The sequence below is a fragment of the Bombina bombina genome, chromosome 6 (genome assembly GCF_027579735.1).
Source record: "Bombina bombina isolate aBomBom1 chromosome 6, aBomBom1.pri, whole genome shotgun sequence".
NCBI lineage: Eukaryota > Metazoa > Chordata > Amphibia > Anura > Bombinatoridae > Bombina > Bombina bombina.
Window position 1 is genome coordinate 437587962 of NC_069504.1, and position 15458 is coordinate 437603419.

At 38.8% G+C, this 15458-nt stretch overlaps 1 protein-coding gene across 1 annotated transcript in view; it reads left to right on the forward strand.

Annotated features, from left to right (window-relative positions):
• FNIP1 (folliculin interacting protein 1) overlaps positions 1–15458 on the forward strand; it is a 177407-nt gene that overhangs the window by 126519 nt on the left and 35430 nt on the right. Inside the window, 2 exon segments of the mRNA XM_053717196.1 lie at positions 1620–1789; positions 6439–7831. Of these exon segments, the coding sequence (XP_053573171.1) occupies positions 1620–1789; positions 6439–7831 (1563 nt within the window).

Sequence of the window (15458 nt, forward strand, 5' to 3'; positions counted from 1 at the left end):
AGATGATTGATTGATGCAAACATTATAATTGATTGGTTAACCGTATATGATTGATGTATAAGTTAACCAGTTAGTGACTTTTCTAGTGCATCCCTGGAAAAATGTATCTATATGGAGGGGGGAGCAGCAAAACTTTGTTAAAATACTTGACAAAAGACTTTTTCTTTTTTTTTCACAAAGGGAACTGAGGGAAGGTGTGTGGGTGGATTTCTAATGAGAATTAGGAGATATTTATATAATGCGTGAGTACTAAATTTATAGTCCTATTTTGCAAATTCTCTAAAAATTGAGAAGTAGAAGAAAATCTCATGTTTAAACATCACTTCACACCTTCATCAATTCCTTTGTGTCGTGTATAAAAACATTTCAATGTTGTGAGAAATCAAACAGTGTCACAAGCTTGGTAACAATTTAATGTGTTTTGTTTTGTTGTAGTTTTTCCAATCAAGTCTGTTGCCCATGAAACTAGTTAAGCTGTGTTTTTAATAAATGTTAAATGGACACTAAACCTAAAAGTTGTATGCTCATTCTGAATCATGGAAGAATATTTTTGGGTTTCATGTCCCTTTAAGTCTTATACATCCATTAATCATATGAACAAACAAAAATAATCTCATGCAAATGAGCATTCTATGTTAGTGCTTCATTTATTTCTCGGAGTAATGTACATAGGGCACTTCTGGTGATTGCCTAATTTATGTTATGGAGACATTGAACACCTTGTAATTATATGACTTTTCTGCAGTTGTGTAATATACTGGGTGAGCCTAAAATGTTTGGAATGTATTTGCTGCAATTGTTTTTCAATAGCCAGACTGTACTCACCACTTGCTTTATTTGGAGGAGCCAATCCAGACTTGTTACTTTAGTGAACAACCTTATACACAATCATTTTATTAGCAAAATCACCCTTGTTTTGCAGTTTATTAGAGTAACTCTGCTGAAACCAGTTAGCTACAGCTATGTGGCAAGGTTAGTCTTAAGACAACAGCCATGTGCACTATCAGTTTGCTGAACTTGAAAACTCCTGTGAATTACTTTTTGTATGGGCTTGTGGATAAGCTGCAGACTTATTCACAAGCCTTGCCCTAATTTTTAGAAAATAACATTGCACAAGTTTTTTCTTTCTTGCAACCTTTCTCTTCACTTTTATTTTGCCTAGCAATTTTGAAATCATAATCCAGTTATTAGCACTGCTAAATATAGCTCTGGGGTGTCTTCCTACAAATGATTAACTAATTCTTTGTATTGTGTTTTTAAACATAAGCAGCCACCTCATATTGAGCTACTGTATTTTAACCTAAGGGGATTAGACAAGTGTAAATATAAACATCCTGCAAGGTTAAAACCTACAAGTTTATTTATTAGTGTGTGCTCCATATAATGTATGATACAAAGTTTAGTTTTATACCATTTACAATTTAAAATGTTTTCAACATTTCCGCGTTATACTTGAATTTAGTAAATGATTAATTTCTGAAGTATGTGTTGTTTTATTTGGTTACTGGCTAAGTGATTATTAAGAGACCCTGCGTGTAAGTTGGTTTTACTTTAATATTTGATTTTCAAGTGCAAACTTTGGAAAGAAATTAAACACAATGTGTCTCCTTCTTTAAAAGGTTTCTACCTGCCCTTCTCACTGCTGTTCTCACAAACCATCTTGCCTGGGTTCCTACAGTGATGCCCAATGGACAACCACCTATTAAAATATTCCTTGAGAAGCATTCATCACAAAGTGTGAACTTGCTGGCAAAGACTCACCCATATAACCCACTATGGGCACAGTTGGGTAAGTTACATGATAAACCTCTGAATATTCACACTGTTATTATCATTAAGAAACATGACATCCCATGACCCATGCATTATTGATCCTATCAGATCAGTGAAATATTAAACTCATCTTAAAGGAACATTAAACTCAACAGTTAATCTCCCAGTAAAATGTTCAATATTGCAAAATACAAGTACAAATCCCCAAATCGGGAATTCAGAAATTTATCATTTTAAGGCACACAGGAGCCTTAGGACTTTATTTACGATGATGCAGATTTCAGCTTTGGATCATCATAAGACAGGTGCTTCCTAGCCTGGCTGCCCATAGAACAGCTTCATATGACGTTGGTAGGAGGATGCAGGGTTGCAGCACAGCAAATAGCATAAAGCTGCTGAACAGTGAAGACGTGTCTAGTGCAAGGGAAATGTGAGTCATCTCCGTATTAGGGATGCACAGAGGTTGCAGGATGGGGACAGCTTGGAACTGGCACTTGTAGATCATAGTCATATGTGCCGTGAAGAGCCTACAGTCTATAGGAGAGCTGAGAGATTGCAGCAGCTGATACAATACAGTTGTCATAGGAACTGACACAATTTATAGACAAATAATAGAAATCATATAGTGATCTGGATAACAACAGGAGTATATGACAGAATAATCTGACTTGAAAAAGCCTATTTGACCTGAATTTAATACCAGGCTGTACTATAAGTTTCTTGTACTGCCTTAGAAAGTAGTCTTTAAATCAGACTAATCACTCACTGAGGAAATATGTATAGTATACTTCTAAGAGTAGGTGAAATAGCTCATTATTCCCTTGTCAGAGAGACAGGGAAGTAGCATATTGTGTTTCAGCTCTTTTTGGCAGACAAAAGATTACTGTACTATTGCATATGACCATTAGCCCTTCTGTGATTATTCCCAAACCTCCAAAAATAAAACTTGCATGTATATTGTGCAAAATGTGACCATGCAGGATTTCATACATCACAACTGCTCACAAATGGTCGTAATACTTGATTTCCAAATAAAGGCGATTCCAGCCTCTTTGCTTATTTGAACAATGATGTTCACTAATCTATCCCAGATGTTGTGCATGGTTGGAATCAACGTTGTTTGGTACTGTTAGTTGGGTTTGCCTGACCTGCTGTTCTGCGCACTATTTAAGTAGTTCCCTATGTAATTTAAAAGAAAGTATTAAAAAATTTGCTACCTATTATGGCGCAAGTATAAGCTGTATTATGACGTCAGTATTGCTTAAATAACATAAGATATTGTTTACATTTAGTCCAATCCTCTCTCCCAGGTGTCCCATTTTACTGATGCAAATACACACATATTCCTAAACACAAACCTTTTCTGGTCCCAAGTAGTTTGGATAGAGGGTTTTGTACCTGTACTTTCATGCTTTATTTTGCCAGCTTTTGTTATAAAATGCTTCTCAAAAGTCTGCTTGTCCCCCCCCCCCCCCCGGGAACCTGGAATGCCTTCAATAGTAAACACCTCCTGCTTCTGTGTCTCCCTAGAGAGACCAAAAAGCAAAACATGCAATGTATCTTTTTTTTTATAAGATATAAGGGACACTGAACCCAATTTTTTTCTTTTGTGATTCAGATAGAGCATGCAATTTAAAGCAACTTTCTAATTTACTCCTAGTATCAATTTTTCTTCGTTCTCTTCCTATCTTTATTTGAAAAAGAACGTATCTAAGCTTTTTTATTGGTGGATGAATTAGCAACTCAGGTTGTTCACCAAAAACGGGCCGGCATTTAAACTTACATTCTTGCATTTCAAATAAAGATACCAAGAGAATGAAGAAAAATTGATAATAAGAGTAAATTAGAAAGTTGATTAAAATGTCATGCTCTATCTGAATCGCAAAAGAAAAAATTTGGATTCAGTGTCCCTTGAAGTATGGTAAAACTTACCAGAGCCTACAACATTCTACACAGCAATTGGTTAGCACTGATAACATTCATATCTAAGTTGTCCCAAACAGGACACAGCATAGGAAATTAGGATCTAGTTTTCTACTTCCAGGCTTTTTATGAGGTGTAAATCTAAACTACGCTTAAAGGGACATGACATTTTTTTCTTTCATGATTTTGAAAGAGTATGCCATTTTAAACAGTTTTCTAATTTACTTCTATTATCTAATTTGCTTCATTGTCTTGATATCACTTGCTGAAAAGTATATATAGATAGGCTCAGTAGCTGCTGATTTGTGGCTGCACATAGATGCCTCATGTGATTGGCTCACTCATGTGCATTGCTATTGCTTCATCAAAGAATATCTATAGAATTAAGCAAATCAGATAATAGAAGTAAATTGGAATGTTGTATTCTCTACCTGAATCATGAAAGAAAAAATCTTGGTTTAGTGTCCCTTTAATTGTGAAAATTGAACCTGAGTCTTATATTTTTTTTAAACTAATTTAGTGATTGGTTTGATTCATTGATTGATTAATTGAATCCTATGAATACTAGTTTAAAATATAAAGTCTTATGAACACTGATACATTTTATGTGCATCAGAAGTAAAGTGCTGCATTGCAAACCATCTGCATAGTTTGAAAGCATTTTATTAGATGAACTGTTTATTTTTTTCAAGGACACGCCCATTGAAAAGCCTCTTGAGTGTTGTTTATCGTGTCTCCTTTATAAGGTGCAATTATTAATCTCCCTTTCATTTGCTTCTGCATTAATATTCTACTTATCACTTTTTTTTTAATTACCAATTTTTTTTTTATTTTTTTAAATCAATATTTTCAGTAAATTTGCAGTGCTTTTCAAGATTTGTCCAGTTTATTGGTGAAGACCACACGCAGTATCTCTTTAAAACCTTGCTGCTGTAGAAGCAAATAAATGATTTCTTGGCATTTGATCAATTCGCAAAGTAGTTTATTTTTATACTTGAAAAGTTTAGCAGAAGCAAAAATCAAGCCAAGGTCTTATTGAATATTTTTTTTGGGTGTGGTGGATACATTGTGATTTAATGAGCTTTCCTGCCACTTGCTGACCACATGAGGAATAAGACTCAATACTTAGAAACACTGAACCATTTGTCAATTTTGATGCTAAAGTGCCCGGCTTTTGAAAATTTGATTAAAAACAGGGTACTTTAATTCATCAAAATTTACATTTCACTCATGTTGTGAAAAAAACTTACCTTTTAATCTTCACAGCAGCTAAAGCTTCCTCCGCCCGTCGCAAAGCCTCTTCCTGGGTCTAAAATGAGGAATCCAGCTTCCTCTAATCACAGTGTTGAATCAGACACTGATTCCCCCGGGGGGGGGGGGGGGGGAGTCGTGATTGGAGGATGACCTATCCATCATTTCTGACGTCAGAAATGGCTTGCAACGACCGGAGGAAGCTGGAGCTGCTGTAAAGATTAAAAGGTAAGTTTTTTGTTTTTTCTCAACAGGAGTGAAATGTAATTTTTGATGAATTAAAGTGCCTCTGTTTTTAATCAAACTTTTAAAAACCGGGCACTTTAGCATAAAAAATTGACATTCACTTTAAATCAAACATAAGCACCAGTTATACAAATAGTGTAGACAAATAAATATACATTTTATAGAATGTTAAGGTTGCTTTGTGATATATTAGCTTGCATTCTCTGCCATCAGCTTTAAGACACAGATTACATTTTTGTAGTTGTAAAAAAAAAAAAGCCATACTACATATATACAGTAGGTCCTTCTATTAGACAAACTAAAAAAGCATCAAAAATGAAACACCACAATTTCTGAACACAGGTAAGGATCAAAGCGTACCTCCAAAATGGAGCATGCTTTATGTTATACAGTAAAGATCTTGGTGTGTTTTATGATAACATCGGTTAGGGACTGAAATACCAATTTAATAGCTATTTTATTAATATACAGTACATTCAACTGGAGTGACTTGGTTTGATTCTTGTTTTTGATCTCATCAAAGCTCCTCGTTTATACATGGGTACATAATGTACTGTTTTTACAACGGTTATGTGATGTATATTAATATTTAAAATGTTACAGGTTCCTTATTACCAGGGATGATAATTATGTATTGCTTGTATGTGCTTTTCTTTGTTGGTCAGTGTCCTGATAGTATATTAATAATATAAAAGAAAGTTCCTAGAAGTGACTCAAATGAACAATGTAAACCAGCAGACATTGCTTAAACAATAGATATAATGTACATTGTAGATCAGATAACTAACTAAACAAAATGATCATTAAAAAGTTAATGATGCAAGTAGCTAAAAATAAATGAACTTGTTACCTGATTGGCGCTCAGTTACATGACTGGAGCTCTGTCTGTTTTTAAATGGATGTTTTATTTGTAGTATTTTTTTAACTTTCAAAGGACATTAAACTCCACTTTGCTTTTAGGTAAAATTGTTATTGTCCCACACTCCCAGAGAGACGAAAATGAAATCCTTTAACCCACAGCTGCTGGTTACAGATTTTCTCATTAGCCTCTCTGGGGAGTGTGGGGCAAAGCACAGGTTTTACCCAAAAACATGAAGTGTTCAATGTCCCTTTAAAGGAATACAGACTTATGTCCTGAGAGAGCATAATAAAAGTCTTACATTGGTTTATTTTTGTTTCTCCAATAAATTAGCACCAATGGTACATATTAAATGTCACTATGATTTTCCCCTTTTTTTCTTGTAGGAGACTTATATGGGGCTATTGGATCTCCGGTGAGATCGTCAAAGACGGTGGTTATCGGTAAACGTCAAGATCTCGTGCAGAGGCTGTTGTATTTTCTCACTTATTTTATCAGGTGCTCTGAACTCCAAGAGACACATCTTCTGGAAAATGGAGAAGATGAGGCAATTGTTATGCCTGGCACGGTCATAACCACCATGCTACAGAAAGGGGAGGTAGAGGAATCTGATTATGTTCTTATCACTATGCATAAGAATAATGGATGCTTGTTAACTAGAGACTCAGATGAATCAAAACCTCCTGAAAATGAATGTCAGTGTTGCAAAGGCCCACTCAGTGACCAGCAAACTACAAAAAATGCTGACTCCAACCAAGATAAAGTTTCCTACAGTCCTAAAGGGTTGCTGGAAACAACTTCAGAGGATAGTAATGCCGTTCCTTCCACTGCCTGCCAAGAAGAAACTGCATATGTTAAACTCTACAAAGATAAACCAGGTCATTGCCTGGATACTAAGATAGAGACTGTAGTTAGCACAGGATCAGCTCCAGTGGAAAAATGTGTCTCTGCCGTAGTGGGGCTGGAACCAGCAACTGAAGTGAAGAATGGTGAGGAATTACTGGATTCTGAAAGCCTTTCTGTCAAAGGGATGAGAGCAAATGAAACATCCATAGAGAAAAAGCCTCCAGATAAGACCGTTTCTTCAGCAATGCCTTGTGGTGCTGGCCATCCTATGAGCAAGGTGACCTTTCTGATTGGTGATTCCATGTCACCTGATTCAGATACAGAGACTAGAAGCCAAGCTGTAGCAAATCAGATTACTAAACACCAAGATAAACACATATCTTTGGAACTGATTAATGAAGTGCAACAAACTGCTGAGGACCAAAAAACTGTTGTTGGGGTGAATGAAAAACTTTCTAGAGTGACACACAAACTTCAAAACTGGAATCTATTTCATCCAGACAGCCTTAGCATGTTTGATGAGTATTTTCCTGATGATGGATCTATTGTAGCCAGGACTATTGATGATGTAATCTCGGGTGTTAAAAAAAGACCTGACAGTGACAGTAGTTTGAGATTTTCTAATACCACAAATGATAAACCGGCTTGTAATATTAAAAATTCTGTTCCCCAGAATTTATGTAAAAACTGCTTTGCAGAGCAGGACCAAAGAGACAAAGTCTCTGTTTGTGTCCCCCATGGGGATAAAGATAACGCTGATAAAAAAGTTGCTTTGGGAGCTGACTGGGACATTCCAAGAAATGAGAGTTCAGATAGTGCCCTTGGTGACAGCGAAAGTGAGGACACAGGCCATGAGCTTCCCCGGCTGAGCATCAGTTTTTATGATGCTGAGCAAGAAGACTGGTTAGAGGAGGAAGAAATTTCTTTTCCAGGGTAATAATTATAAGTCCTATTTGTAAAACACATTCATGTCCCAAGTTATTGATATTGCACTTCATTTCATAGCTTTCCTGTATTCATTGTGAATTTGTGAAGTCATCATTTCAGCTAAATAGAGTTTTTGTTATAAGACGTTCAAATGCTTCTAACTATATTGTCAATGATGATCGTATTATTTATCTACTAAAAATCCCATAGACTTTAATGGTGAATTTTGTAGAAAAATTATCTGATAAATGTTTCTAAAAGATTGTGATCCAACTTGATGTTAACCTTTGGGATATTATTTGCCTGAACTATAGCTCCATGTAAAAATACAATGATCGTAATGAAAGAGAATTTTTTATTTTTGTATAAACTCAATTTCTCTCTGCGTTTTTAACCCCTTCTGCCAGTGATTGGAGCATAGACATATGTGATTACTTCTCATTTGCTGTATCCTGTCCTGAAGTGCATAACTTTAGCTATGAATATAATGAAAATGTGTTTAAAAAAAATCAAACGGCCAAAAGAGTATTTAATTTTCCCCTAGAATGAGCTCAGTTTTTGCAATGAGGTCCTTAAACAGACAAAACCTAAAACTTTTATTTAATAAAAAAAAAATCTTACTTTAAACTAATTTTGGAAGAGCAAATTTAAACTAGATATAATTGACTGTATATACATGGTGGTATTATTATCCGTTATTTGTAGAGCACCGCAGAACTAAAACGGTATAAACAAGAACAAATTTTTGTGTTCATTTCCTACTGAAGGCACTACAAACTCACATGGCTATATATCCCATCTCCATCACCTGTGCACACAAAGTATTTTATTATGCTGTCAAGTTTTTTTTCTTTTCTATTTTACACAGAGTTTGTAACATCTTAAGTCTTTTACCTTTCCTTTCTCCCTCCTGAATTATTCCCATCTTTCCCACATTCTGCTACTCTCCACATTTCTTCTTATGCTTCTTTATCACTTTTTGCCCGCATCCTTATCTCTCCCCTTTTCTCTTTGTCTCACTCTCACCTTCCCATGTCTTTGTCTCTCCCCTTTTTTTCCCCCCCACCCTAGTCTGCCTCTCTCATTCACTCTATCTCCCTCCTTACCTCTCACATTTTGTCTGTCCTCCCCTTGTCTCTCAGTCTGGTCTTTTACTCTCTCCCCTTCTGTCTCTCACGGTCCTCTCCTTGGCTCTCACCTTTTGTCTCTCTCACTGTCCCCTCCTTGCCTCTCACGTCTGTCTGTCTCTTACTCAGTCCCCTCTTGTCTCTCACTGTTGTCTTCCTATCACTCTCTCCTCCCATAATCTGTCTCTCAATCTCTCCACCCTTGTCACTCACCCTTGTTTTTATTACCCATCCCTTTGTCTTTCTCTCTCCTCCCCTTGTCTCTCACCCTAGTCTCTGTCTCTCATTCTTTCTCCTATTTTCTAATCTCTCTCTATCCTCTCTTCTCACTGTCCTCCCCTTGTCTTTCACTCTTGTCACTTACTCTCCCCTCTTGTCTCTCACTGTCCTCTCCTTGTCTCTCACTTTACTCCCTTATCTCTGTCTCTTACTTTACTCCCTTAGTTTCTCCGTCTCTTACTTTCTCCACCCTTGTCACTCACCCTTTTTTCTCTCACTCTCTCCTCCCCTTGTCCCTCACGTTCCCCTCCTGTGCAGACAGCTGTCTTCAAAGCCATTCTCTTATTTTAACCCCTTACAAATATCAATTAGTGAAGCTCTACATCTTCACACTGGGCACCACCATCTTGGATCTTATATTTGTTATTTTATCTTTTGAACCGTGTGAAAAACTGCACAAATGTAACACTTTTGCTCTCTATTATATGAGCTAAACTGAAGTGAAAAGTACAGCTATCAAAAAGCAGATCTGTTAACATGCACTGCTAATTTCACATGATGCAACAATACATGTACTACAAGATGGTGGCACCCAGTGTAAAATGCAGTGCTTTACCAACTGGATTCTGTAACGAGGCTAAATAATAGAATGGCTTTAGAGAGCTGAAGGTACAGGAGAGAAAGCAATATGTTGAGTAGTAACCATTATATTGTAGTTGTGCACAGCCGTTTTAATGTTCTTTCTTTCCTAAAATATGGAGACTCCACAACGTCATTCAATTACTAGTGGGGAATATCACTCCTGGCCAGCAGGAGAAGGCAAAGAGCACCATAGCAAAGCTGTTGAGTGTCACTCCTCTACCCATAATCCCCAGTCATTCTCTTTGCCTCTATCAATGGAGGAGGTGAAGTTTGGTGACTCAAGAAATTAATTCCTTTTTTGGGTTCTTTTCCCTGCAAGCAAGGATTTGGGTTTAGCTGAGTCCACATCAATCTCTTCAGTAGAGTAGTGGTGGCTTTTAAGCAGTTAGGAAGTTGTGAGGTAGTCCTTGTTGGTTACTCTGTTCTTTCTTTTTCTACAGGTCTCTGTAAGGAGTATGTGTCCTTTCATGCCTTGTGAGTGGTCTTCCTGCTGGACAGCTAGACTGCAGGTAAGTGCTTTTGTCTTCTAGGTCTTGGAGACTTGCACTTCAGAATAATATGTCATATGCAGTAGATGGGGTCATTTTTAAAATCCTTTATATAGGATTGTCTTTGGCAGGGGGCAGGCAGATTATGTATGTTGAGACTAGGGGTTATTCTTCCCTTTTTATGAGTTGTTTTTCCTCTTTGGGCTAATTTTGTTGAAATACTTTATTAGTATGTGTGTGGCTTAAACAGGGATTTGTGTATAAACTTAAAATTTGGCAGTTTGGATTTCTTTGCTTGCTTAGCTACAACAGGCTAACTGACAGACTGCTTGAGCGTTTGTGTAAATTAAGCTCCGGTGTTACAGACAGAGGGAAGCACACGCCTTTTACTTGCTGTGTAGTTTCCTCCTCCTGCCGGTCATGTGACTTCTCTCTGCTGTTGGATATTCGTGGAGCGGCATTATTGAATTTCAGTCTCTTTAGTGTTGATCTACTATATGATTGTTTTAGAGACTTCTGGCAGCCAAATTGTGTATAAGTCTTACAGTAAGGCACCTCAACCTGTCAGATTGGTTTATTTTTTTAAATAATTTTTGCATAACGTTAAGCGGCTGTGGTATTAAAAATTCTTAAAATGACAGTGTATTTAAAACCATTCTAAAATTTGGGGATTTTTTTATTTAGTATTATGGACATTTTGACAAATGCTTGTTATGCCTAAAGGCACAAATTGTTTTGCCTATGCAATTCTGTGCTGCATACTTAGCTAGAACACTTCAATTTAAAGATAAAGTGTTGCCCTCTGAGCCCTATGTCTCTCAGGATGTTGCTGTCCAGGCAATGCCACAGCTTTCTCCTCACATGTCCCAAACCTCTATGGCATCACATACAGTGCCGTGCAGTTCCTCTCATCCTCCTAAAGGAGTTAATTTACATGCATATTTTGCTGCACAGGTATCTTCTGCAGGATCTGTGGCATTATGACTTATGCAGGTTGCCCTCCCTCATAAGTCTGATGAGGATACGTCGGTGGACTCTGAGGGTGAAATCTCAGATTCAGACAGTATTATTGCTTCATCTGATACTGAAGTAAACTTCAGATTTAAGCCTGAACACCTTTGTGTACTGTTAAAGGGGATATTGGCTACTTTGGACGACTCTGATACTTCTGTCATTGTCAACCCTAAGAAGTCTAGTAGACTTAATAAATACTATGTTGTTCCTTCCTCTGTGGAAGTTTTACATGTCCCAGACACTGTGACGGAGATTATTTCACAGGAATGGTAGAAGCCAGGGATTCCTTTCTCCCTGTCTCCTATATTTAAAAAGATGCTTCCTATTGCTGATTCCATTAAAGATTCTTGGCGCACAGTGCCTAAAGTAGAAGGGGCTGTTTCTACTGTTGCTAAGAGAACTGTGATACCTATAGAGGATAGCTGCTCCTTTAAGGATCCCATGGACAAAAAGCTGGAAGCTTATTTGAAGATGTATGTTCATCAAGGTCTTTAATGTCAACCTGCAGTTTGTATTGCCACAGTAGCAAGTGTGGCATCTTATTGGTGCAACGCCTTGTCTGAATCAATTGGAGGAGATACAAGATAGGATTAAGGCTCTCAAACTAGCCAATTCCTTTATTTCTGATGCTAACATGCAAGTTATTAGACTGGGAGCCAAGATGTCTGGCGTCACTGTCCTAGCCCGCAGGGTATTGTAGCTAAATTCTTGGCCAGCTGATGTTACGTCTAAGTCCAAGCTTCTGGCGCTTCCTTACAAGGGTAAGACCTTGTTCAGACCTGGTCTGGCAGAAATAATTTCTGATATTATGGGTGGAAAAGGGTCTTTTCTACCGCAAGACGAGAAGAATAGACCTAAAGGACGTCAAAGTAATTTTTGTTCCTTTCGTAACTTCAAAGGTCAAAAAGTCTCCCTTCTCCAAGCAGGAGCATTACAAGTCTTATTGGAAGCCCCATCACTCTTGCAATAAGGGGAAGCAATCAAAGAAACCCTCAGCTGAGTCTTAAGTCGGCATAAAGGGTCGGCCCCTGGTTCAAAATCGAATCAAGTGGGGGGCAGACTTTCCCTGTTTGATCAAGCATGGTTACAAGATGCTCCAGATCCTTGGGCTGTGGACATAGTATCTCAGGGTTTCGAAATAGAATTCAAAACTTTCCCTCCAGAGGCAGATTCCACATCTCAAGATTATCTGCAGACCAGGTAAAAAGAGAGGCATTCTTGAACTGCGTTCAGGACCTTTCCTCCCTGGGAGTTATTGTTCCAGTAAGGCAACAGTGTCTAGGATTCTATTCAAATCTGTTTGTGGTTCCCAAAAAAGAGGAAACTTTTTGACCCATTCCTAAAGTGCCTCAACAAGTTTCTCAGGGTACCGTCCTTTAAAACGGAAACCATTCATTCCAATCTGCCTTTTGGTCCAAGAGGGACAGTTATTGACGACCATAGACCGGAAGGACATGTATCTTCATGTTCTCATCCACAGGGATCATCACAAATTCCTGAGATTCACCTTTCTAGACAAACACAGTTTGTGGCTCTTCCATTTGGATTTGCCACAGCTCCCAGAATTTTCTCAAAGGTTCTGGGGGCTCTCTTGACAATGATCAGGTCTCTGGGAATTGCAGTGGCGCCCTTCCTGGACGAGGTATTGGTTCAGGCGCCATCTTTTCAACAAGCAAACTCACATACAGAGACCTTGTTGTCTTTTCTACGTTCCTACGGTTGGAAAGTGAATCTGGAAAAGAGTTCCCTTGTTCCAGCTACAAGGGTGGTTTTCTTAGGGACCATAATAGATTCCCTACCAAGGTCAGAAAATCCAAAATTCTCTCCTCTTGCCTCTCTCTTCAGTCTACAGTTTGGACATCAGTGGCTCAATGTATGAAGGTAATTGGTCTGATGGTCTCTTTCATGGACATCATTTCCTTTGCTCGATTCCATTTGAGAGCTCTGCAATTATGCATGCTCAGACAAAGGAACGGGGACCATTCGGATCTGTCTCAGTGGATAGATCTAGACCAGTCGACAAGAGACTCTCTCCCGTGGTGGCTTTCTCAGAACCATCTGTCTCAGGTCACATGCTTCCAGAGACCTTCCTGGGTGATTGTGACCATGGACACCAGCCTGATAGGCTAGGGAAGCAGTCTGGAACTCATTAAAGGCGCAGGGACTATGGACTTGGGAGGAGTCTGCTCTCCCCATAAACATTGTGGAGTTGTCGGATTTATAATGCTCTGATGGCTTGGCCTCAATTGTCTTTAGCCTGGTTTATCAGGTTTCAGTCGGACAACATCACCTCAGTGGTTTACATCAACCACCATGGAGGAGCTCAGAGTTCCGTAGCCATAAAGGCGGTGGCACGGATTATTCAGTGGGCGGAAGCTCACAATTGTTGTCAATCTGCCATCCACATTCCTGGAGTGGACAACTGGGAAGTGGATTTCCTGAGCAAACAGACATTTCATCCCAGGGAGTGGGCTCTCCATCCGGAGGTGTTCTCCAGGTTAACCCTCAAATGGGGGCTGCCGGAGTTGGATCTGATGGCATCTCAGCAGAATGGCAAGCTTCCAAGGTACGGTTCAAGGGCAAGAGATCCTCAGCCGCTCTGATAGATGCTCTGGTGGTTCCTTGGTATTTCGGTCTAGCATACCTGTTTCCTCAGTTTGCACTCCTTCCACGAGTTATTGCTCGTATCAAACAAGAGAGAGTATCGGTAATTCTAATAGCTCCTGCATGGCTTCATAGGCTCTGGTATGCAGACCAATTGAAGGTGTCATCTCGGCCACCTTGGAAGTTGCCTCTGAGGAAGGTCCTTCTTCCATCCAAATCTCGTTTCTCTGAAGTGGACTGCTTGGAGATTGGACGCTTAGTTCTGTCTAAGCATGGATTTTCTGAGTCGGTCATTAAGCATTGATCCAGGCTCGCAAACCTGTTACTCGAAAAATTTAGCATAAGATATGGCATAAATACCTTTTTTTGGTGTGAATCAAAGGGCTACTCTTGGAGTAGGGTCAGGATTCCTAGAATTTTGTCTTTTCTCCAGGAAGGTCTGGAGAAAGGGTTGTCAGTCAGTTCTTTTAAAGGTCAGATTTCTGCATTATCTATTTTGTTACACAAGCATTTGGAGGATGTGCCAGATATTCAATCTTTTTGTCATGCCCTGGTCAGAATCAGGCCTGTGTGTAAACCTGTTGCTCTTCCTTGGAGCCTTAATCTTGTTCTTAAAGTTTTGCAGCAGGCTCCGTTTGAGCCAGTTCATTCCATAGATATTAAGTTGCTATCTTGGAAGGTTTTGTTTCTTATTGCTATCTCTTCTGCTCGGAGAGTTTCGGAAATCTCAGCCTTGCAGTGTGATTCGCCTTACCTTATCTTTCATGCGGATAAGGTGGTTCTTCGTACTAATTGGGGTTTCTTCCTAAAGTGGTTTCGGATAGAAAAATTAATCAGGAAATTGTTGTTCCTTCCCTCTGTCCCAATCCTTCTAATAAAGAATGTCTGTTGAACAACTTGAATGTTGTGTGTGCTCTAAAAGTCTACCTACAGGTGACTAAGGATTTTTGCCAGTCTTCTGCCCTGTTTGTTTGTTTGTTTGTTTCTCAGGAAAGCATAAGGGTCAGAAGGCTATATCTCTTTCCCTCTGGTTGAGATTAGTTTTGCTTATGAGACTGCTGGACAGCAGCCTCCTGAGAGAATTGCAACTCTTTCCACTGGGGCTGTCTCCTCTTCTTGGGATTTAAAAAATTAAAGGGACACTGTACCCAAAAAAAATATTTTGTGATTCAGATAGAGCATATAAGCTTCTGTGAAACAGATTTGCAAGGCTGCAACTTGGTCCTCTCTGCATACTTTTTCAAAATTTTACAAATGTGATACTTTTGTCTCGGCTGAGGCCTCTTTTGGGAGAAAGGTTCTTCAAGCGGTGGTGCCTTCTGTTTAGGTCTGCCTGTCTTGTTCTTCCTCCCTGTTCATTCTGTGTCCTCTAGCTTTGGTATTGGTTCCCATTAGTAATTGATGATGTCATAGACTCTCCATATCTCAGGAAAGAAAACAAAATGTATGCTTACCTGATCAATTTCTTTCTTTCCGGACATGGAGAGTCCACGACCCCACCCGCTATTAAGACAGTAATTTTTGCCTAAACCTCTGGCA